Source organism: Solanum lycopersicum, chromosome 6 (assembly GCF_036512215.1).
Source record: "Solanum lycopersicum chromosome 6, SLM_r2.1".
In the NCBI taxonomy this organism is placed as follows: domain Eukaryota; kingdom Viridiplantae; phylum Streptophyta; class Magnoliopsida; order Solanales; family Solanaceae; genus Solanum; species Solanum lycopersicum.
Genome location: NC_090805.1, coordinates 49,498,794 through 49,525,215, shown reverse-complemented (window position 1 = coordinate 49,525,215; position 26,422 = coordinate 49,498,794). Strand labels below are relative to the sequence as shown.

At 32.5% G+C, this 26,422-nt stretch overlaps 6 protein-coding genes across 7 annotated transcripts; 4 read left to right on the top strand and 2 right to left on the bottom strand.

Annotated features, from left to right (window-relative positions):
* Positions 1 to 855: 855 nt before the first annotated feature.
* LOC101255305 (transcription factor MYB48-like) lies at positions 856 to 2,429 on the top strand. The gene is made up of 3 exons (NM_001323288.1): positions 856 to 1,058; positions 1,171 to 1,300; positions 1,627 to 2,429. The coding sequence occupies exons 1-3, from the start codon at positions 944 to 946 to the stop codon at positions 2,060 to 2,062; spliced, it is 681 nt and encodes a 226-aa protein (NP_001310217.1). The 5' UTR covers positions 856 to 943; the 3' UTR covers positions 2,063 to 2,429.
* Positions 2,430 to 5,063: 2,634 nt separating this feature from the next.
* Positions 5,064 to 6,209, bottom strand: LOC101255600 (aquaporin TIP1-3-like). Its single transcript, NM_001287766.1, has 3 exons — positions 6,023 to 6,209; positions 5,685 to 5,935; positions 5,064 to 5,605 (listed from the first exon to the last, which is right to left on the bottom strand). The coding sequence occupies exons 1-3, from the start codon at positions 6,153 to 6,155 to the stop codon at positions 5,228 to 5,230; spliced, it is 762 nt and encodes a 253-aa protein (NP_001274695.1). The 5' UTR covers positions 6,156 to 6,209; the 3' UTR covers positions 5,064 to 5,227.
* A 1,701-nt stretch (positions 6,210 to 7,910) lies between these two features.
* LOC101252998 (uncharacterized) lies at positions 7,911 to 11,617 on the bottom strand. The gene is made up of 5 exons (XM_004242032.5): positions 11,136 to 11,617; positions 10,609 to 10,821; positions 9,633 to 9,781; positions 9,473 to 9,541; positions 7,911 to 9,380 (listed from the first exon to the last, which is right to left on the bottom strand). The coding sequence occupies exons 1-5, from the start codon at positions 11,331 to 11,333 to the stop codon at positions 8,165 to 8,167; spliced, it is 1,845 nt and encodes a 614-aa protein (XP_004242080.1). The 5' UTR covers positions 11,334 to 11,617; the 3' UTR covers positions 7,911 to 8,164.
* Positions 11,618 to 12,036: 419 nt separating this feature from the next.
* On the top strand, positions 12,037 to 13,805 carry LOC101255894 (dirigent protein 25). 2 transcript variants are annotated; one of them, XM_010324073.4, is made up of 2 exons: positions 12,037 to 12,644; positions 12,865 to 13,805. In XM_010324073.4, exons 1-2 carry the CDS (start codon positions 12,437 to 12,439, stop codon positions 13,650 to 13,652), a joined length of 996 nt encoding a protein of 331 aa, XP_010322375.2. In that variant the 5' UTR covers positions 12,037 to 12,436; the 3' UTR covers positions 13,653 to 13,805. The 2 variants fall into 2 exon arrangements, with proteins under 2 accessions (XP_010322375.2, XP_004241252.2); XM_004241204.5 differs by having other exon boundaries at positions 12,316 to 12,644; positions 12,868 to 13,805.
* A 691-nt stretch (positions 13,806 to 14,496) lies between these two features.
* Positions 14,497 to 16,923, top strand: LOC778319 (60S ribosomal protein L35-like). Its single transcript, NM_001247187.2, has 4 exons — positions 14,497 to 14,543; positions 14,623 to 14,758; positions 14,838 to 14,994; positions 16,599 to 16,923. The coding sequence occupies exons 1-4, from the start codon at positions 14,540 to 14,542 to the stop codon at positions 16,671 to 16,673; spliced, it is 372 nt and encodes a 123-aa protein (NP_001234116.1). The 5' UTR covers positions 14,497 to 14,539; the 3' UTR covers positions 16,674 to 16,923.
* A 5,124-nt stretch (positions 16,924 to 22,047) lies between these two features.
* LOC101256188 (exocyst complex component EXO70H1-like) lies at positions 22,048 to 24,517 on the top strand. The gene has a single exon (XM_004241205.5). It carries the CDS (start codon positions 22,446 to 22,448, stop codon positions 24,315 to 24,317), a length of 1,872 nt encoding a protein of 623 aa, XP_004241253.1. The 5' UTR covers positions 22,048 to 22,445; the 3' UTR covers positions 24,318 to 24,517.
* Positions 24,518 to 26,422: the final 1,905 nt, after the last annotated feature.

Sequence of the window (26,422 nt, the reverse complement as noted above, 5' to 3'; positions counted from 1 at the left end):
CATATTAGTAGTGTATTAGTATCCAAAAAATAAATGAAATAATTTGAATCCTCATCAACAAAATAAAATTTTAAGTAATTAACTAACTATTAAGATTTCTCCACACAGACTTTCAATGTATGTGAAATTCTTATCATTGTTGGGATTGAAGATAATTTTGGTACGTACGTCACATATAAATAAGTTATGTATTAAAAGACTTCTAATTTGTTCCTTAAATGTAGTCTTCAATCAAACATTAACAATAAGACTTATAACTTAATCTTTTAAAAATATAATGATCAAACGACATAGTTTATAATTGAAATTAGGCGTTGATTAATATTATTGAGTGTGACTGTAGCTGGAGCTAAAGGCTAATTTTTCAACTTCCAGTGTCTCAGTATTTTGATATATTGTAGTCAAGAGACACTTAACATCTGAGACGTAGCGAATTTCTATAACGGCCAGCTTTGTAATAATGTTGAACTTAATCTAATTACGCCTTAAATGAATACTAATTTTAACTTAAACACTTAACCCTGAACATTAATTCAATTTTATCATTGTTGAGTTTTTACATTACATCGATATAAATAAGAGATTATACTGAATATATACATACGTGTATTGAAGATAAAATAAGAAAAAAGGAATTTGAAAATAAGTGTGAAATGGCGAGCAACTTATAAAAGAATTAATAAAGTTCCATCACATCAAGATATGAACCTCTTATCTAGATTTATCTTCATCATTTGGGTCCTCCCTGTTAATGGCTTACATCATATGGCAACTTTTGATTTTTTTTTTGTGCCACTAAATTAAAATGAGCACTCCAACACCACTTGTTAGTAGACACAACATTCCAAAATATAATAAGACCAACAAAATGAGGACATTGGCAGTATAAATATGATGAGTCATGTACACAAATCAGCAACAAGATATAAAGAAATAAAAGAAAATGGTTGAAGAAGAAATGAGAAAAGGTCCATGGACAGAACAAGAAGATGTTCAACTAGTATTTTATGTGAAGATGTTTGGTGATCGTCGCTGGGATTTTCTGGCGAAAGTTTCAGGTTTGAAGGTTGGTATAGGCGGGAGAGAATATAGGCTTAGTTTTGAAAGGGAGACACTTTAATAACCCCTTCTTCTTCTGCATTCCATTTCTTGTGATTCATTTATTTATAGGTTTGAAACGAAGTGGAAAGAGTTGCAGATTACGATGGGTTAATTACTTGAATCCTTCTCTAAAACGTGGAAAGATGACTCCTCAAGAAGAACTTCTTGTTCTTCAACTTCACTCCAAATATGGAAATAGGTTTGTCTATACTCTAATTTGTTTTCTTATATATATATATATATCAAGAATTAAACTGCACTCAGGAAAATTTAATCTGTTCAAGTTTAGTCTGATTGAACTTTACAATGTCTGAGTTTAGTCATTAGATCCTCAGTCAATGAAGTACTTGAGAATCCTGAGGTTTCAGGTTCAAAATTCAACAGAAACAAAAAAAAATAAAAAACACTAGCTGAATCTTGCAATCTGTCTTAACTTTGGCGGACAGAGCTGTTATTAGTCCCAACAACTTAACTTAGTTTATTTTGCTAGACATTTGAGATTTGACAGGGCTATTTTAAGTGCAGATGGTCAAAAATAGCTGGAAAATTACCAGGGCGAACTGATAATGAAATCAAGAATTACTGGAGAACACATATGAGGAAACAAGCTCAAGATGAGAAGAAGAATACTAATAAGGCTTCAATATCTCCATCTTCATCCAATTGTTCCTCTTCCTCTGCCAATAGTCCTGTTGAGGACTTCCGTACTGAAAGAAATGAGTTGTTGCAAGTTGCTGGAGAAAATAAAATATATGAAGGGGATCAAAACATGATTGTCTATTCCATGGATGAAATATGGAAAGAAGTCGAATCAACCGAAGAAATCGAAACTAAGAATGATTTACCAGCTATGGCATCAAATACATGGGATTATAATTATTGCCCAGATTCAATATGGATGAGTACTCATGATCATTATTACTTTGACAATCATCAAGATTTTTCATTTTTTACGGGCTAATTTGGTGGGACGTATAACAACAACAATATATCTAATGTAATACTACAATACAAGATCTAAGAGGGTAGAATGTATGCAGAAGTTACCTCTGGCTATCTCGCGGAGGATATAATTTGAACTATTTGTTTAGAGTTGGTGTAGGTTTGTGAGATGAGTAATAGTAATATTTAGTGATCGCTCTTTGTATATGTGTAGAAAATCCCATGATCACAACGCACTCTGTTCTGATCTCTTTAAATAATTATTACTAAGTGTTTCTGAGGCTTAATTAGTTGTATTAACTTACTAGAGTATATATAGATAGATAATCTCATGTGTGGCTACTCAACATGTCATATCTAATGAACATCTTTAATTTTTCCTCTAATTCCAATAATCCATGTAAATTACAACTACTTGAAACTTCTAACCATACTGATAGATAAAGTTACTTGACATCTAGGTCTAGGTTTAGAGTGCGATATAACAGAAATTCATACTATTCAGAAAAATCTTTCCAGTAATATATACTTTTTGCTACATAAACATGTTTTTCTATTTGATTCTAAATAAGCTAGTTTTGGATGTTTTGATTAAACTAAAGTTCTTGCCACAATTTGAAACATAAGTCAAGCCATTGAATTCATGAAGCAACATATATAAAGCGAACGCACTAATATTTATTAATAATTCATCGACATTCATATGAAAGAAACTTTATTAAGTTTTGATCTATAAATTACGTTTTATATAATGATATAAATGGATTAATCTCTATTCTCTTGTAATAAGTAAAGTCAAATTTAATCGATCCTTAATAAAAATATCACACATCAAGTGAACAATTTTATTTTATTTTTAAAAAAAGGAAATGTAGGAGTCTATCTGCTCCAATCATAATTTTTTCTATTTTCCAAAATACTGTTCCCAAAATAGAGTTCTAACTTATTCTCCATTCCGTTATTGTTCTTTTATTCTCCTTATGATGTATCAGTATTTGTAATATTACTGGTTGATAGAATATGATTAGATTAAAAAATTAATTTTATGAATAATTGTAAAATCATCTTTGTGCTTGTCAAAAATCATGATCACTTAAATGATTAAACATAATCGTTGGCTTTTAACTAATATGTGATTAATGTTAATGCGAACTGTACCAAAGTATGTGTGACGATTGACAATTTTGAATTTAGTGAAAAGTCATTTGCAAATTTAAAATTTTGTATAACATTATCTTTAAGCACACTTCTTATCAAATACCCAGTATCTATTTTTTGAGTAATCAATCAAGTAGTTATCAAACAATTAGTCATTTTCTTGTAAATTTCTTTTGCTTTGGGAGATTTAATAAGTACGCGTAGCACTTAGATCTCTTTATAACGGTCCAGCTCGTTAGTGATATTGTTCACTTTGAATCTATACCTGCACAACTTTAAAAAAACGTCACTAATTGGTAAGACTAATATACATATATATATCCAATATTTTTTTGTGTTTTACCGATGTAAAACTTCTTATGTTAAGCTGGTGTCACGTATTCTAAACAAAATTAAATGTACCCAAATTTTTCTTGTTAGATATTTTTACAGGTTTAAGAAGGGAAACAAAGGTAGCTATCCTTCACTTTATTTCACAAATATTTATATCATATATCTAAGGTAAAGTTATAGAATATTTTATTTAGTGGATAGGCAAAGCTTTGATAGCACTCGTCAATCTTTTTAAAATGATTACAAAAAAATAAAAATCTAGATGTAAAAAAATGGTGGAGTGAGGAATAGTAAGTGGATTTTATTTTATCGTAATGAAGATGTGGCCTGCATGAACTTCTTTGTTTATTAATTTGTAATCTCCCTAACAGATTTTTGTTTAGTTCTACCGATTGATGCAATTAAATCAATTATCGACTTTTAACCGATGAAAATTCGGCCTAATTCAGTTCATTAAGAAAGGTGAATACCGATGACAAAGAAGTACAATTGTGACCGCTTGTCTCTAATTATTGATGGCTTAGATCAATCAATGACTTTTTATGAATCTTAAAGGAAAAAAAAAGTCACCTACTACTAAAAAAAGGAATGGAAACTTTCAAACAATGATGAAGTCGTTTTTTCTTTTAATCTACTGATTTGAATCGTAAAATTAATCATTAATATTTAAAACAGAATAAATTACTTATGTCAACTATTTCTTGAAAACGACCTATTTTCGACTTTTACTTGAAAGAGGAATATTTCGTACGTAGAACTTACCTTTTATCCACCGCTAAAAGGAAGAGTAATCATTGTTTTGATTGGTAGATGAGAAAGAGGTAGGTATAATGCATAAGGTAAATGTATAATTGCTTAAACGTAATAAGACATGAAGCACATCAAACAATTAAAAAGTGAGAATTTCTGGCCCCAACAAAATACTAATGGGTGCTGCAGAGTCTTTGGGCTGATAATTGATTTGCTCATTTGGTAACTTAACTTATTTTGCAGCTCAATTCAGCCATCTAAAACCTAGGCTAGTTGAGGCAACTATATAGATCAAAATTAATACCCACAAAAAACTTTGTCAAAATATGTTACAAGCATACGGCTATATAAATTTGATCTATTTTAACAAACTTGAAGTTATGTGTATGATGCTGTATAAATATTTACGCAATCATGTTACTTAATATTTGTCTAGTGGTATATGTAACTGTTAAAGAATGACAAAAATTTCATATCGGTGGTTAATGAGATGGGTAAATTCTTTATAAGGTTTGGACAATCCTCCTCTCTTTGAGCTAGCTTTTAGGGTGTGAGTTAGGCATTAAGACATAATTCAACGTGGTATCGGAGCAGGACCCGTCTCACCCGATATTGAAACGCCCAAAATCAAATTGCGCACGCACCAGATCTGGGCGTGACTATTTGCTAAGGTTAATAGCAAGGAGTATATATATAAATTGGCACTCCTCCCTGCTGATTTAGCAAGTTGTTAACGTTAATTTGTCCGCAATTAGCAATAATAATTGTAAGGATCAAAGTAAAGCCAACTCCACTAACAATTAAGAAAAGCCAAGTTTTGAAAGACAAACAAAGAGAAGAGGGATTAAAACAACAACAAGAACAACCTTGAAATAAACATTAATTATGCAACATTTGATTTTATAGATTAAATTAAGAAGAGAGGAAATTAAATCCAATATGCTTAGTAATCATCAGTGGTAGGAAGCTGCTCGTGAGTGTTCTGACCAATGAAAATGATTTCATATACTAGAGCAGCAATAGCCGCACCTCCAAATGGGCCGAGCCAATAGACCCAGTGGTTGTCCCAGGTCCAGCTAACCACAGCTGGACCAAACGACACCGCTGGGTTCATTGATGCACCATCAAACGCACCACCAGCCAAGATATTAGCACCCACAATAAAACCAATTGCAATAGGTGCAATTATCCCCAAATCTCCCTTCTTTGGATCAACTGCAGTCGCGTAAACAGTGTAAACAAGCCCAAATGTCATTACGATCTCAAAAACAACTGCGTTCCATGGTGTCACTCCACTTGATAGCGCAAATGCCGATGTTTCCTGCATTATTATTATTTTTTTCCATAAATTGAAATATTTTCACTAGAAAATTCCACAATGAAGAGGAAAATGGCTTTACCAGTCCACCAGTAGAAAACTTGAGGAGCACACAAGCAACGACGGATCCAAGCAATTGCGCAATCCAATACAATACACTTCTAAAAAGTGTAATGTGACCTCCTACAAAAGCACCAAATGTAACGGCAGGATTTACGTGACCTCCAGAGATATTTGCTCCAACTGAAACTGCCACAAAAAGGGCAAAGGCATGTGCTATGGATGCCGAAATAAGTCCAGCTGGCGTCGCTGCGCCACCATTCGTCAGCTTACCTGTAAAAAAAATACCAATATTATATATTTTCAATGTAAATTAAAAATTCTTTATACTGTCTGTCAGCGTATATAAGTTATACTTACCGAAGGCCATGCCAGATCCTGAACCAGCAAAAACAAAAATAAGCATGGAAAAGAACTCAGCTGTTGCAGCCTTGAGAGCATCAGGCTTGGTAGCCTCTGCTAAATTTCCGATGGCAATTCTAGAAATTGGCATTATTGTTTCTTACTACTTTAATTATTATTTTTTTTCTTAATTTAGATGGAGAAGAAAAGCTTAATTTGTGTTGTTTATTTCCTAACAAGTTAATGCTACTTAAATATATAGTGGACGAATAAGAGGATACCCTTTGAGTTGGAAGCCACCTGTCAATGTCTCTTTGGCTAGCCTCCAATTTATTTGGGTGCTGACACGTGGCATTATAATTAGATTCTAGCCGTTTTTAAAAGAAAAAAAAGGAGTTAGATTTTAGGAATACTATGTACTAAATGGTGTAAAAAGAAATTAAGAATAGATGTAAATTTACTTTTGGTATTACTTTTAAATTTTTTGAAGGTTATCGTATCATATTAGGATTAATATGAGAAGTTATTTGTTATTGTAAGTTGATTTAACCTGATAAAAATTATAATTAGCGCAGAAAATTATACAAAGGGACGATTAGGAAAAATAATTTTAATTCGGATATATAATACAACCGACCAAAAATAAGGAAAGTGATAATAGGTGGTCTATAATCAAAATGATTGTTGATCGAACCGACCATTTTGCCGACGGTGGAATCTATGATGGAGACAACCATAGTCAGCTAAATGGATTAAAATTGTTAATTGTTGGCACCATCGCTTAATCAACTTATTATTTTTTTAATAGAGATTAATTAATTTGTAGACTTAACAGGATATTATTATGTTATATGAAGAATTTTTTGATTGATCGTTCTGCTTTATAAACAAGGCTCATTTCATCATTAGCTTGTATGATATTCATCTCGTCAATTCAGAAGCTTATACACTTGACTTATGTTTACTAACCAATTTTTAAAAAAAATCGAGATTTAGCAATTTTGGTGAAACTTATGTTGAACATCTTTGATTAATTTGTGAAATCTTGATTAATAAGCTTTTAACATCAATCTGATTAAACCAAATATGGTTTCTGATCAGTGGAGTGACATCAACATGAGACAACTCTAACATTTTCTAGATTTCTATAAGGTTCTAATTTCTTCTTGTAATTAAGAAAAAAACAGTTTTTCATCATTACTTGCAAAAGGAGATAATTAATTTCTTTTTTATTTTTTGGTATATGAATAGTCTACTATGCTTTTCAATTTGGATTAATTAAAAACAGAGGGCCAATGAGCTGTTAAGTGCAATAATAGTATTGAGTAGGTGCGAAATAGTGGACTTGGTGCCTTTCCACTTCGTAGTAGAAAAATTAGTCTTTTATTTAACAAACCAAATGCACCATTTAATACATTATTTTATCACATCTTATTGATAATTATACTATACATAAGTAATTAAGTTTTGGACCTTCTTATTATTTCTATCTTATCTTCCGCTAATTAAATTATTTTGGGCGGCTTTACTAACTACCTTGCTTAATTTGTACAAGAAATGCTTGGCCTCCTCCTTTGTTTGGACATTCTAAAAGGAATATAACACTTTTTAAACTTAATTAAACCTCTTTGCCAATCTATGATTATTCTTTTTCAGTTTTGACGAGAAGAGCTAATGAAGAACAGGTTGTTATAAAATGTGTTGTACGAATGAAAATATTATTTATGAAAAATATAAAAAATTAGTGTTTTTTTTTTCCTTTTAACTCTGTAGTCTTTCTTGACAGAGGACTTCAGGAACCAGGATTTGAAATGCATACAACTTTTCTTTGGAATGACATATTCAAAACCATGTGCATATCTCAGAATGGAAGTAAAATAAGCATAAAAATTGCAAGTAAGACAACTATGAAGAAGCCAGAAGGTGAATCTATTCACTTAAGCTAACTCAATCTAGCACAATGGATATCAGGCAAAATGGTATGTTCAGAGAAAAATAAGATATAGAAGAAAAATTGTATACACTTACCAACACTTATTTCTCAAGGCTAAGCATAATAGGTCTTGCAGTATTAAAATGATCATAAGATCAGCTAGCTAACAAGTACACTAAACCTAAAGCATTTGGAATGACTATTTATTTCTGTACATGATAATAGGCTCAAGGTTTAGGACTTTCAGGAGTTATATCTCTGAATACTTGCAATCTGTTCCTCCGCATCAACGTGACTGGAGTTTGATAAGCAATGTCTCCTATAGGGGGCAAGGAGTTCAAGCTTCCAGACTTAAGCTCTTTCCCCTGAAAGCCAGATGAACACTTCTCTTTTCTGTCATTATGATCAAAGCACAAGGAACGCCTTGCTTCTCGTCCAGGTTGTGTATGATACCCTTCATTCAGACACAATGTGTCAATGTTTTGGCTAAGATTAATAATATTTGCATCGATATTCTCATTTTCATCTGAATATTTGCCTGGAGTTTCATGAAATTGCAAACCTAGCTCATCCTCTTCCACCATATCAGCCCAACTCTTCTTGCTTGTACATGCAGGCAGGTTTAAAGGTTTCAAGCTTGTGCTGTCCAAGTGTTCGGTGGTATCCTCTAATGTCACCATATCTCTATAAGTCAAAGTGGAACTCCAACAATCTTTACTCCCATTTTCAGAACATTTTCTTGCACTTGTAATATCAGGCAATGATTCTGTTGGAGACCTAGACAACTCTAAAGAAATTTGGTCTGATCCATCATTTCCTGAAGAGTTGTTTTTCCATTTGGAGTAAGGTGGCTGCAAATCACATTCACTTCTCACATTAGCGCCATTACCCCATGACCTAGAGAACACTTGTCCACATACAACGGATGCTCCCTCGCTTATGTCGTTGACAGAAATGAGCTTGTTAAAATTATGATTCACAACTAACTGCACATTCTCATTATTTGATGTTTGTTCAAATAACAATCTTCGACTACAGGCACTAACAGAGTCCTTATTCAACCAACCTCCATCATTGAGTGAACATGAATATCTTCTTGGCTGTGTCAAAAAGTGCTTTGGAGGTCCAGAAGCAGTAAATGGAGGTGGATGTGTCTTCTCGTGTCCCCTGCGATCATGTTCATCTGAAGTGGATGAATCTATCCTAACCTCCCGCATCTCTTCCACCTGTTCCTTGGAGTTCTGAATGCCATGAGATTCTAACTCAGCTAGCATTTGAGTGGCACGCTCAAAGGACTTGGTGCATGACTCATCCATTTGCCGTCTATCTGAGGTTTTTATGCTTTGAAGCAGAAACCTAGCTTCTGCAATCTTGTTCATGTGCATCAAACAAATTGCAAGATTGCTTTGCTTGTTCTTGTCCGATTCGAGAGAGAGTGCTTTTCTGCATTAAACAAATTTCCACATGTGAGCAATTTTTCTCCAAATAAAGCCACACCTCCAAGTGCTCAATTTGTTTTAGTTGGTGAATATTACCTATAGTACTCCTCTGCCAATTTAAAGTTATTCAGTTGCATGTATGACCATGCCAAGTTCCCCAACAATCTGCATTTATTTTGAAATTACAAGAATTTGATTATGTTAGACAAGCAAAAATAATGCTGAAGTTGAAGATAAAAATAATAGCAGGTACAACCTCGCGTACTCCTTTTCAATTGTGATTTGAACCTTTTTTCCTTGAGATCTAGCAATCTTAGTCCTCTTCCCACCAAATGCTATGCCTTCTTCAACGTTCTTCAATTTCAGTTCAAGTAATTCAATCTCTTCTTCGAGCCTACCAGATCTCTGCAGAAGAACAAATGTAATCAAAATAGTCGCGAGATAAAGAAACAATAGTACTACTCTAGGGTTTATACAATCATTAGACCAGCATCCACGTATTGTCAAAAGCATAAGTTGCTAGATTTTCGTAACAACTCCACTTCAAAAAGTTTGAAACCACTAGATAAGTAGTATAAATTCAGATTTCTTTGGGATTACCTGTTCATATCGTTTAAGACAAAACTGTTCCTATTGATACAATTTCCACAAATTTAAAGTGCGCATACCAAATATTGACTCTTGATAAGTGCACAAAGAGATGCCATTACATCTACTGTTATAGATGACTTTTGCAGTGACTAACATCTAATTCACTTTTGTATAAAGCAGGAAAGTTGTGTAAGTTTGAAGTCGACGGATCAAGCCTTCAACAGGACAGATAACTGCTAGTCTTTACAAGCAGTCACTACACTATGTTAGCCAATGGGTACTAGGAAATGGTCAGGAAAAATGTTGGTTGAAACTGGACGTAGTTAGGTCTTAAATAAGAGGACAGATAACTACTATTCTTTACAATAACAGTCACAATACACTACGTTAAGCCAATGGGTACTAGGAAATGATCAGGAAGATGTGTAATTCGTTGTTGGATGGACTAAACCTTAAACAGGAGGACCGATAACTACTATTCTTTACAATAACCAGTCACTACTGTATTAGCCAATATATGATCTAGCAAAAGGTGTAGGCAGAGAGATTAGCAAGATATACATTTCATTAAGCAACATTCAAACACAAAAAATGTATGTACAATAAAGATACATATCAGATTAAGTTTGATAAGCTCTTACCTTGTAGAGTTCAATCAAGATGTTGTCAATGGACTCCTGAGACTCAGAGGGACAGAGATTTCGAAATGACTTTATTGCTTCTATTGCCTCGTCTGAACGATCCAACTGTTTCATTACCACTGCCATGTCTTTCAGAGCACTATCAACTCGATCACCGGAATTAATTGCTGCCCAGAACAGAGAAACTGCCTTGCCTGGATCCTTATCAATTAACTGCCATTTATGGATTAGTAACAACTACTTCAATCAAAAACAGAATTTAACACATTTCTTGTCAAGAAGATAAAACTACCCCCAAAATGAAGAGCACTTAATTCTAGGCAATATGTATATAACAGAAAACAGGCATCTACACACACAATTGTCCATAACATCTTCATTGATATGATTCAACAAACTTCCATAATGTGATCCTGTAATCCAATAGCAATACTACTATATTGAAACCCCAAGAAGAAATAACAAGAAATTATCGTTGAAATGCAATGCAGATTCAAGAAAAGAAAGAAACTCGAAAAGGCACTAACTTGAACATGTTTCGCCCTGACATAAGGAGAATCACCGGAAGGCACTTTGTGAATGACGTGAAAAAGATCAGCTTTAGCACTCTGTGCATGTGTTGGCCACTTCTGGTCCTTTTCCGTCGCCGGCGATCTCCATTTCGGCGGTGGGGTCAAGAAACCCCTCGCCGGAGTCATGTAGACTCTCTCGTTATTCCTCCACATTGATTCTTACGCAAAACCCTTTACCGAAAATTGCAAAAAAAAAAAAGTAAAATCTTGATTCAAATTAACTATACTAATATTAATATTGTTAATTTGATTTTCACAATTGGTTTGTGAATTCTTGGGAGATGAACTGTGAGTGAGACACTTGTTTTCGTTAAAAAGATGGAGTGATCAATTCTTTTTCTACTTTGATCACTAAGAAAGTTGTATTAATATTGGAAAAAGAAGAAAAAATAAAGCTACTTTCTCTTGCCGGAAAGAGAGAGTAAGTGAAAGCGTTCGATTACGAACAAACTAGCCGTTAAATATAAGGTATCCGTTGACAGAGGAGACGCAAGCAATTTAGTTAGCATGTGCAAGTCACGTGCACACTCCAAATTAACCTAAACGTAGAAATTAGGAGGAAATTTGAGGGCTCGTTTTCATTTTTAATCCTTTAATTTTGTTTAATTTCAATAATAAATCTCCTCTTTCAAGCTTGACTTAATTACTCGGGGATCCACCAAACTTTACTCCTTTTATTCAATCGGTTCAAAACTAAACTATTTTTTTATCTTAATTATTTTTTAAAACATGATCGTTGATAAACGTAACTCACTTACTTTACTCATACGTATATTAACGCCACGGGCATCGTTAATTTATCATAGAATGAGGCATAGCTAGCATAAAGCGTGCTAGTTAACAGATTATTTGCCCCAATCCAACTTTATGAATGAATATCCTTATCAAATAGTAGACCCCAAGCTGGATACTCAACACTGCAAAGAGATGCAAACATAGCAGTATCAAATTTTCCCCATTCTTTTTGGTCAGTATTTGCTTTTTATAGTTGATTGTTATTTGTACATGATACAATATTAATTATTGCAACTGTTCAACTAATACACTTTTTAGGGTGGAAAGGTTTATACCTAATCCATCTCATCAACTCCTCTCATTTTACCAAATGAAGTACTATTCAATTTTTCTCCATTGTAATCACACGTTTATAAATTCTCATCAATGTTCTTGATTATCCATCATCTTCATTCCAGAAAATCATTTCTCAAGCTATCTCTCAGTTCTAGCTACTATTTCATCAGTTCCTTTGATTAATAATGGCAATTCAAAATTCGAGCTCTTTTCAAATCAAAGCCGTTATCTCATACCTACTCATTCTAGCTCTCACAATAACATTAGCTACAGCAGGTCGAATCCTTGACGAGGAAGTGGCCACCCCTACTGTAGCATTAGAAAATCCTGACCCTACCGATCAAGCACCAGTTTCAGGGGCAACTGCGGCTGGTGCAGCTGCTGGAGCTACAGGTATTAAATTGTGTAAAATCATCTCATTTGAAAACATATATTTTATGAAATAAGGTTGATAGCCTTATTTTAACTTTACATAATTCCATGTCTTTCTTTAACAAGTTGCTAAGCAAATTTTCAATATGCAATGACGACTACGTTATATATTTGAAAGAATTTGCTCGTATTTCTTCAATACGAGCTAAGGAAAGTAGTTCTCACGCTTTATATTTTATAGCAGGTGCAACACCTGCAACGGGTGCTGCTGTAGCTGGTGGAGCTGGGGCTGGTGTTGGTACTGTAGCCGGTGGTGCTGGTGCTGGTGCTGGTGCTTACGATGATCATACATTTTCCTTCTTCCTGCACGATATCCTAGGAGGATCAAATCCTTCAGCTATAGCCGTTACCGGAGTGGTAACAAACCCCGCAGTGAGCGGTCAAGTACCGTTCGCGAAACCAAACGGTGCCGTTTTAGCAGTCGACAACGGCGTTCCCACTAACAACGCCAACAGCGGAATCATCAGCAACAACAATATCCCTTTCCTTACTGGCCTTAGCGGAACAACATCTAATTTTATCAATCAAAACAACAACGGAATAATCGGAGGCGGTAATGGTTTGCCAGCGATTAATTTGCAGCAATTAGGATCAGGAATTAATTTCCAGAAACTGATGTTCGGTACATTGACCGTATTCGACGATGAATTGACCGAAGGACACGAGCTGAATTCGGGTTTAATTGGGAAAGCTCAAGGATTTTACGTTGCTAGCTCGGAAGACGGGTTGAGTCAAACCATGGCGTTTACTGTGATGTTTAAGAGTGGAAGCTATGCTGATAGTTTGAGTTTTTTTGGTGTTCATAGAATGGGAGTTTCTGAATCACATCTTGCAGTTATGGCTGGAACGGGGAAGTATGTTAACGCTAAGGGATTTGCTACTGTTAAGACTTTTCCTGCTACTAATCAGCTTCAAGAGACTGATGGAGTGGAGACTGTGTTGCACATTACTGTGTATCTTGCTTATTAGTGTGATTTGTTTGTAATTCTGGTGTGTTTCCATTTGGATGAGAAAATGTTGTAACTTTGTGTTCCAGAAAAATATTTGTTGTTATTAAGTTTAAGCTCCGATTTGGATTTGGTTTTGTTCCCAAATGAATGAATATTTAAACTACTTTTTCTATAGTTGGTCTACACATGTAATTGTGTCCACCAATACTAAAACCAATGAAAAGGATCACCAAAGAGTTTTATAATGCACCATAATTTAACCAAAGAGTTTTATAATGCATCATAATTTAAACTTTTTACATAGGCTGTCTGTTGATTATCTATTTTTCAATTTGTTCATCTTATCTTCTTCATCGTTTAAGAAAGATATACTTAAATTTTCCTTTTCTATTTAACTCTCTAATTTTTACTTTTCATGTGACAAATTTTAAACACAGAATTAAAAAAGTTAAATTGTATGAAATGACAAACTATTAATTCAAACTAAATGATATATTCATAATTTCTTTTAATTGTTATTTGGAGCAAACATTTCATGTTATTGGCCATATGATAGGACCCATTCAGTAATACATATGTGTTGTATATATGTAGTAATTTTGCTTATACACAATTACTATGTTTTAATTTACATACCGAAATATATAAGTACAGATTTTTATATATATGTATACTGAAAATACACAGATTAATGGTCATAATAATTATAAAATTTGTTATAAAACACAAGCCCAACTTTGATTTGAACAGGTAACTGGATTTCTATTGTGGTACTTGGGCCTTAAAATTCTACTAGCCCATACCTTTTCAACCCACGTTCGAAACACAGACAGCCAACAGGCGTCTTCTTTCTGCCGCTAATTAGGGTTTCTGAGTCTCAACATTGCCAGGAGAGAGTGATACGCCATGGGTAAGTGAAGGTTTCGTTCTTTGCATTTTCGGTCCAATTTTGTATTGCCAATTCTGATAATTCAGTTTTCGTTTTGTAGCAAGGATCAAAGTTCACGAGCTGAGGAACAAGTCCAAGACTGAGCTTTTGGCTCAGCTGAAGGACCTGAAAGCAGAGCTTGCTCTTCTCCGTGTTGCCAAAGTCACTGGAGGTGCCCCCAATAAGCTCTCAAAGATGTAATTTTTCTTACCTATTTGCGGTATATTCAAATGTTTATACATATACTTGATATTTAACTGAAATGTGTTGATGCAGAAAGGTAGTTAGATTGTCAATAGCACAGGTGTTGACGGTTATATCGCAGAAGCAAAAGTTGGCACTGAGGGAAGCATACAAGAACAAGAAATATTTGCCTCTCGATCTTCGCCCCAAAAAAACCAGAGCTATTCGAAAACGTCTTACTAAGCACCAGGTACTTTATATCTGGACCTCTTGAAAAAGATTGTGACTTTGTTTGGTGAAAATCTGCATTCTAGTAATATGGTACTGTTTCATGTTATTTTCTTAACTTAACATTCTGTTGTTGAATTTTACGTCTGCTGGTTTGTACTAGTTGTCTCAATTTTTTTAATAAATAAGAGCTCCATTGTTGTCATTTGCACTCATTTTTACTGTTGTCTTAGTCAACCAAATACTCTTTCGTGTGCTAGCCTGTTTTGTACTCGATGGCTCTTGAATTGTTTGAGCAGGTAATTTTTGTAGTGATTGTAGTCCTAAGGACGTTATATCCAATATCTCATTCTTTTTTTACCAAATAGCCTAACAGACACACATACACTTGCATGGTTCAGACACCTCTCTCGAGTTTTCATCCAGACACCTCAACTTGATCAAAACATATGTGTTCATTGCTTCTGATTTTTGACCAAATCTATGTGGCGTTGGTTGTAGTGAGCTGGATGGACAAAATGCATGAGATGCACACATATTTGGAGTGTAAATGTGATAATTTAAATTTAATACCAAAATCAGAATAGACAGGTAAAATAAAAAAGGACCAGATAGACTTAAATAGAAGAAGAGTCAAAGCCCCCAGTCCTGCTCCTCTTAGCTTCTTTAAATTCTCTTCTCATATCAGAAACTTTCCGAGGGGTTGGTCGTGGTGGGTGAAAGAAAAAGGATGACAGGCTGAAGAAGGAGATGTGTGGGCAGTGTATAGTAGGTGGTGGTTGGAAGAGAGGTTCAAAGATCCCAACCATGCTCCACCACCTTCAAAAACCCTTTCACACTTCCAAACACGCTTAAATAAGTTGTAATGGTGATGGTAATAAACAGTAGCCTTCATCTTCATTGCCTTCTTCTGGTCAAATTAGCAAAATCCATGTAGAAAGTTCCGACTTTGTAGGTAATTTGACTGCAGAATGTTCATTAGAGATTACTGTAATAAATAAAGAGATAATGTTTGCAACATCAACTGCTTTAAGTGCTGAGTTGAATATGGCGAGGCAGTTGATGTTGATTGGGTGTAAGATTATGTTTTATAGGAAAAAATTGTGCGAGTTTAAATGTGTATATCATAAAGATGGCAAGTGGTAAGAAAATTCTAAAGGGAGTGGCACCATGACAGTGCTGTTCTTCTGTGATGAAGAGAAGAGAGGGGTTACGAATGTCTGTTAGGCTATTCAGCCTACTTTTTTTCATCCTCAAATTATGTCATGTCTTGTGGATTTTGATTGTTGTTCCTTGACCATAAATCATTTTGATTATCTTAATCAACTACAAGAGTAACCTGCAGCTAGCTCATCTTAGTATGTCATGTATCGTTTTTCCTTGGGGATATTCAAAAACTTTTGCTTCCGAATATAAAATTTTATCTTTCATTTAATTTACATGTTGTAAATGTTATTCTAAAATTTGGAAAGAAATGGCCGTTGGGATTTTCCATGTCCTATGAATTCATAGGAGCTCATAATATTGTTAATATTACCGTGGCAATGTCTTTTTGCCTCTTGACTTGTGTGTTTCACTTGCCAGTCTAGATTTCAGTTAGTAACATACTTGTGGTTTAATGTGCAGGCATCTTTGAAGACAGAAAGAGAGAAGAAAAAAGAACTGTACTTTCCACTTAGAAAGTATGCCATCAAGGTTTGAATTCATCCAACTATGATATGAGCACTTTGTCCATGCAATTGTCATGTAGCTGGTTGGATGGATGAGTCCATGAATTAGGTTATAGTTAATCCAAGTTTCAACTCTTTTCCTTTTCATTGAAATTGGAATGCAGATTATTATGTAACATCTCACTGATGAAGAGTTTTGAAACTTTTGGCTTTTATCAGATGTTGAAAAGAATTGGTCAAAATTAAACAGTGGCTTGCGAAACATATATCATGTTTTTCTCATTTTGTTTTGGTGTAAGAAAATCACATACCAAAATGATTGTTTGTCTTGCATTTGATTTAACACTGACTTAAAAAAAAAAATTAAAAATCCTGTGATCTTTTAATCTTGTGGTTTTAAAGCAAATTATACAAAAAAGCTTAGGATTAAATTATTATCTAAAAATGGAAGATCATGGGTGTGAATCGAAAGTAGGACGAATAGATTGAAATAGAAAAGGTTTTGTGCCCCTTAGTTTCCTTTTCGTACATTAATTTACTTTTCAATAATTTGACGCAGTCCTTTTCGGTTTCAGCATTTCTCACGTGCAAAACTCGAAAAATGTGTTTATACAAAGTTCTTAAGTCCTAATCAACTATTTTCAATAATCTATGACTTAAAACTCTCCGCAATAAAATGTATTATAACAAATTATAAGCAATATTTGACACGAAAAATATTATCAAACAAATAGGAGTTAGAAGTGATAATTGTGTTTTTCATAAGCAAAATTATGATTCAACACTCAAAAGTAACACAAGTAGGAAGTAGATGGTATTTTTAATTAATGAATTTCATTAATCTAGCTTTGCGTCATACATGGGTTTTAGTCAACTTAGTATTCCTCGTAATAAGGTAAATTAAAATCAAATATTTCATGTGACTCCATTCGAAGTTGATTTATGGGTCAATATGATATGAGTTACTTTGGGAACTATTTCTATGTTTGCAAGAGACGGATATAAGATTTGTGTAACTCCACTAATTGAATTAAACTAGATATTTATTTATTTTTTATTCGATTTCATTTTTTTTTCTTTTTATTGAACGTTTTTTAATCATTTTCTTGGTGTATGGCAATGGGTGAACTTATCATCGCCAAAAATAAACAAAAAGGAAAATGTTTAATTAGCATCTTGGAGATTGATGTATAATAAAATCTCATGTATTTTGTTCCATAATAATAAATACATATTATATAACAAGATCCAAGCTAAGGCAAAGATCCACTTAATATGCCAGAGATGGAGGGAAATAATTAAAAGAGATCTTTTGTTATGTTCCAAAATAAGGAAATTATAAAGAGATCCACTAAAATTCTAATATACTATTTTGCAAATTATCACTTAACCTCTCTCTTATAGAGAGAATAATAAATAATATTTTGCATTTAAAAAGGAAAATAACTTCTAATTTTATTTTTCATATGAGATTTAGTACCTCTTTTGGGACCTAAATAATGTAGATTCACATAGAGCAATTTTATTTTAGAGATAAAAAAAAAAATTCAGTCACAAAAATTGAAATAGAAATTTCTTATTGACTGAAAAGATAATTATCATGGCACTATCACAATCTTTAATATATAGTATGAAAAGTATTTTTATGGGTTCTTTTTGGTCTTAAAATTTGACCAAGTTATATACTTTATAGTTTGTTATTCATTGTTTATTTAAAGATGGAATAGGATGCAATCTGCAGGTCCAATTCGTCGGGCAGGTAGAATGATCAACTAATCATTAAGAATTATCAAAAGTAACCCCTAATCTTACGAAATTTAATCAAAATTGATAAATCATAGTTCATAAATAAAATAAAAAAATATCATAAGACATCATATTAATCAATTATACATATCTCCATATATTTTTTTACAAATAAATTTTGTGATTTTGTTTTATTACGAATTTTCAAGTACATATAATTTCAGAAAGATTCATTGATTTAATGATTCAATACTCTCTAATACCATCCTTCCACGTGGTTACTACAATTTCTTCCCGTTGAGCGACTCTTTTTATAAAATTTCAAATTATTAAAATATTTTTTAAAAAAAATATCAATTTATGAATCAAATTTTGTATTTTAAAAAAAATTGAAATCACAATTTGTAAGTCCTACTTATTTACGAAGAACTTTAACATTTAAAATTGAGAATTTTTTATGTCAATTTCATAAACATGACGGCTAACAATGAGTTAAAGTCAAACTTGAAATCATGCTCTCAAATTCTTTGGTCAAATACCTATATTTAGGTTACAAATTAGCAATATTTAAGAAGATGGTTGAATTAATCTACTTTTTGTGTGTTTCATAAGTTGTTTGAACGAGTCAGCATATAATAAGACGCTACTAGGTAGTTGGAACTTTAAAGTATAGCATTGTTAATGAATTTAATTATGCTTTTATCTAACTTTGCATAATATAAAATTACAAATATATATCCACGTGCTTGTTTCTATTGTAGATAGCCTCCTCTATTTCTTTTGGGTTTTAATTAATCAACTTAACTCGTAAACCAATCTCAATTGGAATTTTAAAAGTTAATTAATATCTAAGATTTCTTCACATGAGTCAATCTCAAGTTGATTAGTTATCATAGGTAGCACTCCACATTTTTTTCTTTTCTTTTAATTCTTTTACTTGGTGTAGGTGCAACAATTATTATAATTACGCATCAGTTTCAAATAAAATAAGATCGATTATATGAAACGCTAGATCATTATATTTCTATGAAAAAAAATAATTGATAATAAGTATTAGTGGAAGGGGAGAAGGGCACCAGATCCACTTAATATGCCTGTTATGGAGGGTTAGCAAGATTAGCAAATTAATAAAATTAAACCACATGTCTTTGGAAACACAGAGAAATTGTTCATTGGTCCATTTTAAGAAACAAGGAAATATATTTTTATATTTTATATTTTTATGTTCATCGAATTTGTCTTCGACTTCTGCAAACATCAATCTTAACGAATTTAGATCTTGTGCGTCGATAGTCGGTAGATTAATTGTTTAATTCCTAACTAAATGTAGGATAAATATAAATTTATAATGAAAAAAGCATCATATATATAAATTTATAATGAAAAATAAAATTAAAATAATAATTGAAGAAGTATTTTATTTGTGGACATTTGTACTTTTTAAGTTATTCAGACTCCAGAGTTGTTTCAGTTGTACGACGTTGTTGAATTATTATATTCCGGAGGAGACAAATCAAGAGATTATCGCAAAGAGCTCGAATTTTTTTAAAAAGAGTGTATATTCGTTTGAATAATTTTTTTTTCCAATCATAATTTATTATATTTATGAATATTAACAATTCAATTAGTATATAATTAAGTCGGTCCTGAAATTAGATAGAATCAAGACGTACGTACGTACGTAGAGACAAAAACACTAATTCTTTGCCACATTCATGAACGAAGATGTTACTGTTTTTATTAACACCGACTTTACAATTCTCTGATATCCAGTAATTAACATGTATTGAAATTATTTATGTTTTAGTTTACACATTAAATTATCCAACTGATTTTCTATATATAATAATGATTATGTCCATATAAAAATTTACTAGTGGGACAACAAAATTTTGTATGCACATAGCAAGAGGGGCCTAGAAAATTGCTCAAATGATTCAAATCATAAAATTAATATATATTTACTACTTGATTAAAAAACAAGCAATTAACTGTTGAAAATTTTAATTAATTATAGCATTACTACAATTGTTCATGAATAACATTGACCTATTAGAAATGGTGAATCCAAATATGATTAAAATAATACAATCACTACCATAAATTTGGAGTTAATGGAGATTTGAGTAGTAGAAGTCTCACATTATTATAATTTTAAATTTTCTAGAATACTAGTAACTGCAAAGTCCAACATTATTGAAACGGTCTACTCAACTATATGCTAATATTATATACACTTCTATGAGGGTGTAATAATGAGACAATAACAAGTTCTCTAGTTCAAGATAAACGAGATTAAGTAATCATTATCATTCCACGAAAGCTTGAGATATATTAAATTACTCTCCATGATTTAAATTATTTAGGAGTTGTTTAGCGTGAGATATCAGATATATAATAATTTTAAATTAATATAGAATTATTTTTTTTATGTTTGGTTGAAAGATTAGGTAGTTTTTAAATTATTTATCTATCATTTTTACTATAGTGTTAACATAAAGTTATGTAATATACAAAATAAAATAACTTATTATGACATTAATTATCATAACTTATTCGGCCAACCAAACAACCCCGAGATTTTTGTTACACAATCATCCTTCATCTTTCCTCGAATTACCTTTTAACTGTTTTTTTTTTAATTTTAAAAATAATAATATAATGTATAGATCATCCATTGGATCAATTTCCCAAGTGTATGACTTTTGAGCACATTGGTTTGGTTTGGCTACAAGTCTAAAACAACATTCATTTCGATCAAGCGTTCAACTTGAGCTGCCTGGTGCATTTTATTATTCGAAATGGATTTATGACTTTGGCATCAATAATAATTTTAAGATAAAATGATGAAACTGCTTACCAACCTGGTTCTCAAAACAATTCACTGTGTTTTAATTTCCTGTTTGAGTACTACCAAGTTTTAGGTTAAGTACCTATTGCATCCACTCAAGTTCTAATAAAGTTAGTTTGTTGAAAAGGAAAATTCGGCCCAATTTCCTTTTTCTCGCAAATATTATTAACTCTGTCCACAATTAATTAATTTTTTAAAAATATTTTATGATGTATATTTTTATTATTTTAATATTAAAAATTGCAATTTACAGTATTTTTGTATATATTTTGAATATTTATTTTTTTAAAAAAAATATTAAATTAATATAATTTATTAAATTTCGTAAAATAAAAAATGACAAATAAAAATAAATGGAGAGAATTAATCACTCTCACAAAACATCAACATCATACGAGTAATGGATCTTATCAACTTGCTTTCTAGTTTTCCTTTTATGGTCACTTTTTAGCCCGGCTTTGACAAAAAAATATTTGAGATTTAAATGTCCCAAAAATGAAAAAAATTGTGTGTCTCAATTTATTTATTAAAATTTTGAGATTTTTCATTATTAAATCTTGATAGTAAATTCAGATATAAAATTTATTATTGTGTCACGTAAATTGAAGTCGTTTTTTCTTTTATATATATTTTATTTATCTCACAAAGTTCAAGAAATAATGAAGATTTTAAAATGTTTATCAACTTGTCCTTCAAGAAAATAAACTCATTTTTTTATTTCTTTATAAATGTATTAGGTACTATCTTTTAAAATTAAGTGAAATCAATAAAGATAAAATAAAAAATTATTATATAAGTAAAATGTGATATTTTTTTTGGACTAACCAAAAAAGAATACTTTCATATAAAATGAGACGAACGGAGTAATATTTAGTGGAACTGTGGACCTTTACGAAATCGAATCAATTAACTGAGGAAATGAATAATTACAAAAAGAAGTTTATTACTGCACCATTGTATATACCTGCAGAATTCTTTCTTCTTCTTCGCCTATTTCCATGTCTCTTCCTCTTCTCAGTTCTCCTTAGGTCAAACTTTCTCAGCCTTACTTCTATAAATACCCTTTTTTTTCACTCATATCCCCACAACCTTAATTTTCTTCATTCATCGAGTCTTTTAACTGTCTTTCAACCTAATAAACTGAAGTAAAAGAACTTCCTTTGTTTACCTGAATCACTGCTTTCTGATTATTTGCACGAAAAGAAAATGACTGGATTTTTCTCTTCATCAAAACATTCATCCCCACCACATGCTTCTTCACAATCCACAACTCATAAATTCAGCGACACTTTAATGGAGGATACTTTAAAGAATGCTGAAGAAATTATCAAAAGATGGGATCTTGATGACTCCAGCTCAAATCTGTTCCAAGATAGTAGAACAGAGGCTAAGCAATATCTTGAAGCTGTAATTGATTTACAACATGCTATGCAGTTTGTTGTAAAGGAAAGTGCCACCTCCCAATTGCTTGTTCCAGCTCAAAATCTAATGAAAATCGCCATTGAGAGACTTCAGAAAGAGTTCTTCAACATTTTGGCTGGAAACCGATACTTTCTTGACTCGGAAGGTGGTTCAAGAGAATCCACAAGGTCCAGTGGTTCGGATGAAGATCAAGGTTCTGAAGATGATAATGCTGAGATTGAATCTCGTTTTCCTGAGCTTTCAATTGATGATGAAAGTGAAAAGGTTTCTGTAGCAGTGGATCTGAAAGCTATTGCTGATTGTATGATTGAAGCAGGGTATGGAAAAGAATGCGCCAAAATTTACGAACTTAACCGAAAATCAGTCATCGAAGAGACATTGTATTACTTGGGGGTTGAAAATATTTCCCCTTCAACGGTTCAGAAAATGAATTGGAAGGATTTGGAGAAGAAAATCAAGATCTGGTTGAATGCTGTTAAGGTTGCTGTTAGTACTCTGTTTTACGGCGAGAGGATTCTCTGTGACCAAGTTTTCTCCATCTCCGATAGCGTCAGAGAGTCTTGTTTCACAGGAATTGCAAAAGATAGTGCTCTAACTCTGTTCACCTTCCCGGAGATGGTGGCGAAATACAAGAAACTATCTTTAGAGAAAATGTTCCGTATTCTCGATCTCTACGACTCTATTTCTGAACTTTTGAGTGAAATTGAAGTGATTTTTGGCTTCGATTCTATGGTTGCTGTTAAATCTCAGGCGCTGACCTCCATGGCCAAGCTCCGAGATGCTGCTCGAGCCATGCTGGCGGAGTTCGAATCGGCGATTAAGAAAGATTCATCTAAAGTAGTGGCTGGTGGCGGAATCCATCCTCTGACACGCTACGTTATGAACTACCTTATTTTCCTCAGTGATTACAGTGGACCCATCTCAGATATTATCGCCGATTGGAAGGCAGTGGTAAAGTCACCGTTGCCGGAATCTTACCTCTTGAGTCCAATCGCCGACGATGGGGACTCACCGTCTTGTATCGTTTCCGTACGACTCACATGGCTTATCCTCGTTCTCCTCTGCAAACTCGACGGCAAAGCAGGGTTCTACGGTGACGTTCCGTTATCCTATTTGTTCTTAGCAAACAACCTGAACTACGTCGTTTCAAAGGTCCGACAATCCAGCCTGAAGCTCCTATTAGGACCCGATTGGCTTTCAAACCACGAAGCTAAGGTAGAACAATACATGGCGAATTTCAAGAGAATGGGTTGGAGCAGTGTGATGACGTCACTACCGGAGAATTCAACGGCTGAGATTTCTCCGGCGGAAGCGAAGGAATGCTTCTGTAAATTCAGTTTAAGTTTCGAAGAGACATACTGGAAGCAAAGATCATGGGTTATACCCGACCCGAAACTGCGTGATGAAGTGAAAATATCACTGGCGAATAAGATCCTTTCGGCTTATCAGCCATTTTACCAGAAGCACGGTGAAAAGGTGGCGCGGATGGAGAGTGGTGGCGGAGTGGAGTCAATTGTCAGATTTGCCCCTGACAATGTGCAAAATTACCTATCCGATTTATTTCACGGTTCTACAGAAAACTCCAGTACGTCGTCGTCGCATGGGTCATCTTCACGGTCGACTCCAACGTGGTCATCGCCACTACGAGGCCGTTGATATTAATTTATAATATTTTAATTTACGTGACATCATTTAATTTTGAGAATATCATATATATTTGAGAGTGGAGTTCGTATTTCCATCGTATATAGAGTGAATGCAGAGCCGATGTATTCTTTCATTTGTGTAAAAGAAACAAAAGTTGTACATTGTTCATTTTGCTTACTACTTAGAAATGTCAATGATACTTTGTTCAATATTTTTTCTCATTCAATTATCAGCTTTGATTGTTAGTGGAGAGAGCTGTTATCATTTTTTGCTTCTTTTGGGAATCATGAATAGACTTTTACATACGCCTCCATGTAGGAATTGCCTTTGAACCAACGTTACTTAATTGTCTACTTTAGTTTGATTTAAATGCTCTCTTGTGGTTATTATTTTGTCTACTGATAATTTGATTGTGATGTTGATTCAAATTATAAAAAGTCATAAACTTGGAGCCCACAATAATGGTAGGCAACTTGGTACGTTACTATAAGAGTTGCATATATTGATTGTCTGTGTTTTAATGTCTAGACCATTCAAAATCAACTAAAACAATAATAACAAAGTAAAGTACAACATTAGTCAATACATTTGGCTTTAAGTCCGTCCCCATCAAGTAAATTTTGTATTGACTTTTCACCTTGGATTGAAATTCGAAACTTTACTACAAATATAATTGACTTCCTCAATAATTAGTTATTGATATGGTTGAACGTAAGGGTTTGTTGTTCAAGCAACTGAAAGGGTCTAGTACAAGTGGATAAGTATATACGCCAAATTAACATTACTAACCTTAAAGATTCAGTTGTCCTAATATTTATTGATGATAATTCTATTACGCAATAACAATTATGAGTTGGGACAATTATCAGAGACAAAAACTGGTTGTTACTCTATTTCATTTATTTAACCAATTATTTACGATTCTCAATATTAACGTCTGAAAATATGATTCGTCCAATCTGTTCAAGTTCCAGCAGTTAATGATGTATATATTTGCTAAATTCAATCCATATGAAAATTATGTTGATATGCAATTCAAATGGATCCATAAATTAGGGGGTAAATTCAAATAAAAGTGGCATATAATTTCATAAATACTCAATTTTCAAAATTATTGCGTTGCTCTCTCATAAATAAATGCTCTATAATTCATTTTTATACTTAATTTTTTTATATCTAGCTAAAAAAATTTCAAATCGGAGATTTTCATCTACCAACACTTCTATAGTTGGAGTTGGAGCCTCTACGACATTTTGAATTGGTGCATTGAGAAACTATTAGTGATTCAAATGTTCGTGATTACATGCAACGAAAACAACAACGAATATTTGAAAAAAGAAATCAATAATCACAACCGCAGTCACAACTGCAATTACAATTACAATCGCAACAATTTTCTAAATCATTTCCTAATTTTTTTTCCGACTAGTGCTAGATCTGAAAATGAACTACCAGATTACTAAATTATTATTGTGATCAATTAATTATTATGCTATGTATTGTATTTTATCTTGTCTTTAAATTATTATGTTATGTATTGTATTGTTGTCTTGTATTTAAATCATTATGTTATGTATTGTATTGTCGTCTTGTAGTATTTAAATTATCATATCATGTATTGTATTTTTGAATTAAATTTTTCATGTTGCCATTTTAATTTTTTGTATTCTTTAAAATGAAAATTAATAATAAAATAGAATTTTATTATTGATGAAAACTAGAAAAAATTAAAATACTATTAATTTGAAATTAAAGTAGTATATATTAAAAAACCTTTTTAAAAATATTATATTACATCTAAAAAAGAATTATGAATATTAGATATTTAATTAATGAAATTATATATAAAATAATATGTTAATTAAAAAGTAATAGAAATAATAATATAATAATAAAAAAGCAAAATAGAGAGTGTGAATAGTAGTTCTCCAAATATAGAGAATGGAGAGTAAAATAGAGGTGTATTCAAGATGGCCTAAGAAACTTTGTAAAAATATTTCTAAAAAAAATTTGTTTGACTCAATCAACTTTAGCTGAAGTAACTTTTGTTAGTTCTACTCATTTTTACTTGTTCTAAATCAATCAAAACGCTTATTTAACACCACAATATCATT

Bases quoted from the DNA above. Each gene is read 5' to 3' on its own strand.
- LOC101255305 (NM_001323288.1), top strand. From the start codon at position 944: ATGGTTGAAGAAGAAATGAGAAAAGGTCCATGGACAGAACAAGAAGAT. The intron at 1,059-1,170 runs GTTTGAAGGTTG...ATTTATTTATAG, and splicing joins TTTTCTGGCGAAAGTTTCAG to GTTTGAAACGAAGTGGAAAG. The intron at 1,301-1,626 runs GTTTGTCTATAC...TTTTAAGTGCAG, and splicing joins CACTCCAAATATGGAAATAG to ATGGTCAAAAATAGCTGGAA.
- LOC101255600 (NM_001287766.1), bottom strand. From the start codon at position 6,155: ATGCCAATTTCTAGAATTGCCATCGGAAATTTAGCAGAGGCTACCAAG. The intron at 5,936-6,022 runs GTAAGTATAACT...TTTTTTTTACAG, and splicing joins AGGATCTGGCATGGCCTTCG to GTAAGCTGACGAATGGTGGC. The intron at 5,606-5,684 runs GTAAAGCCATTT...ATAATAATGCAG, and splicing joins AGTTTTCTACTGGTGGACTG to GAAACATCGGCATTTGCGCT.
- LOC101252998 (XM_004242032.5), bottom strand. From the start codon at position 11,333: ATGTGGAGGAATAACGAGAGAGTCTACATGACTCCGGCGAGGGGTTTC. The intron at 10,822-11,135 runs GTTAGTGCCTTT...CATAAATGGCAG, and splicing joins TCAGGGCGAAACATGTTCAA to TTAATTGATAAGGATCCAGG. The intron at 9,381-9,472 runs GTAATATTCACC...TGTTTAATGCAG, and splicing joins TTGGCAGAGGAGTACTATAG to AAAAGCACTCTCTCTCGAAT.
- LOC101255894 (XM_010324073.4), top strand. From the start codon at position 12,437: ATGGCAATTCAAAATTCGAGCTCTTTTCAAATCAAAGCCGTTATCTCA. The intron at 12,645-12,864 runs GTATTAAATTGT...TATATTTTATAG, and splicing joins TGCAGCTGCTGGAGCTACAG to CAGGTGCAACACCTGCAACG.
- LOC778319 (NM_001247187.2), top strand. The intron at 14,759-14,837 runs GTAATTTTTCTT...GTGTTGATGCAG, and splicing joins CCCAATAAGCTCTCAAAGAT to AAAGGTAGTTAGATTGTCAA. The intron at 14,995-16,598 runs GTACTTTATATC...TTTAATGTGCAG, and splicing joins AACGTCTTACTAAGCACCAG to GCATCTTTGAAGACAGAAAG.
- LOC101256188 (XM_004241205.5), top strand. From the start codon at position 22,446: ATGACTGGATTTTTCTCTTCATCAAAACATTCATCCCCACCACATGCT.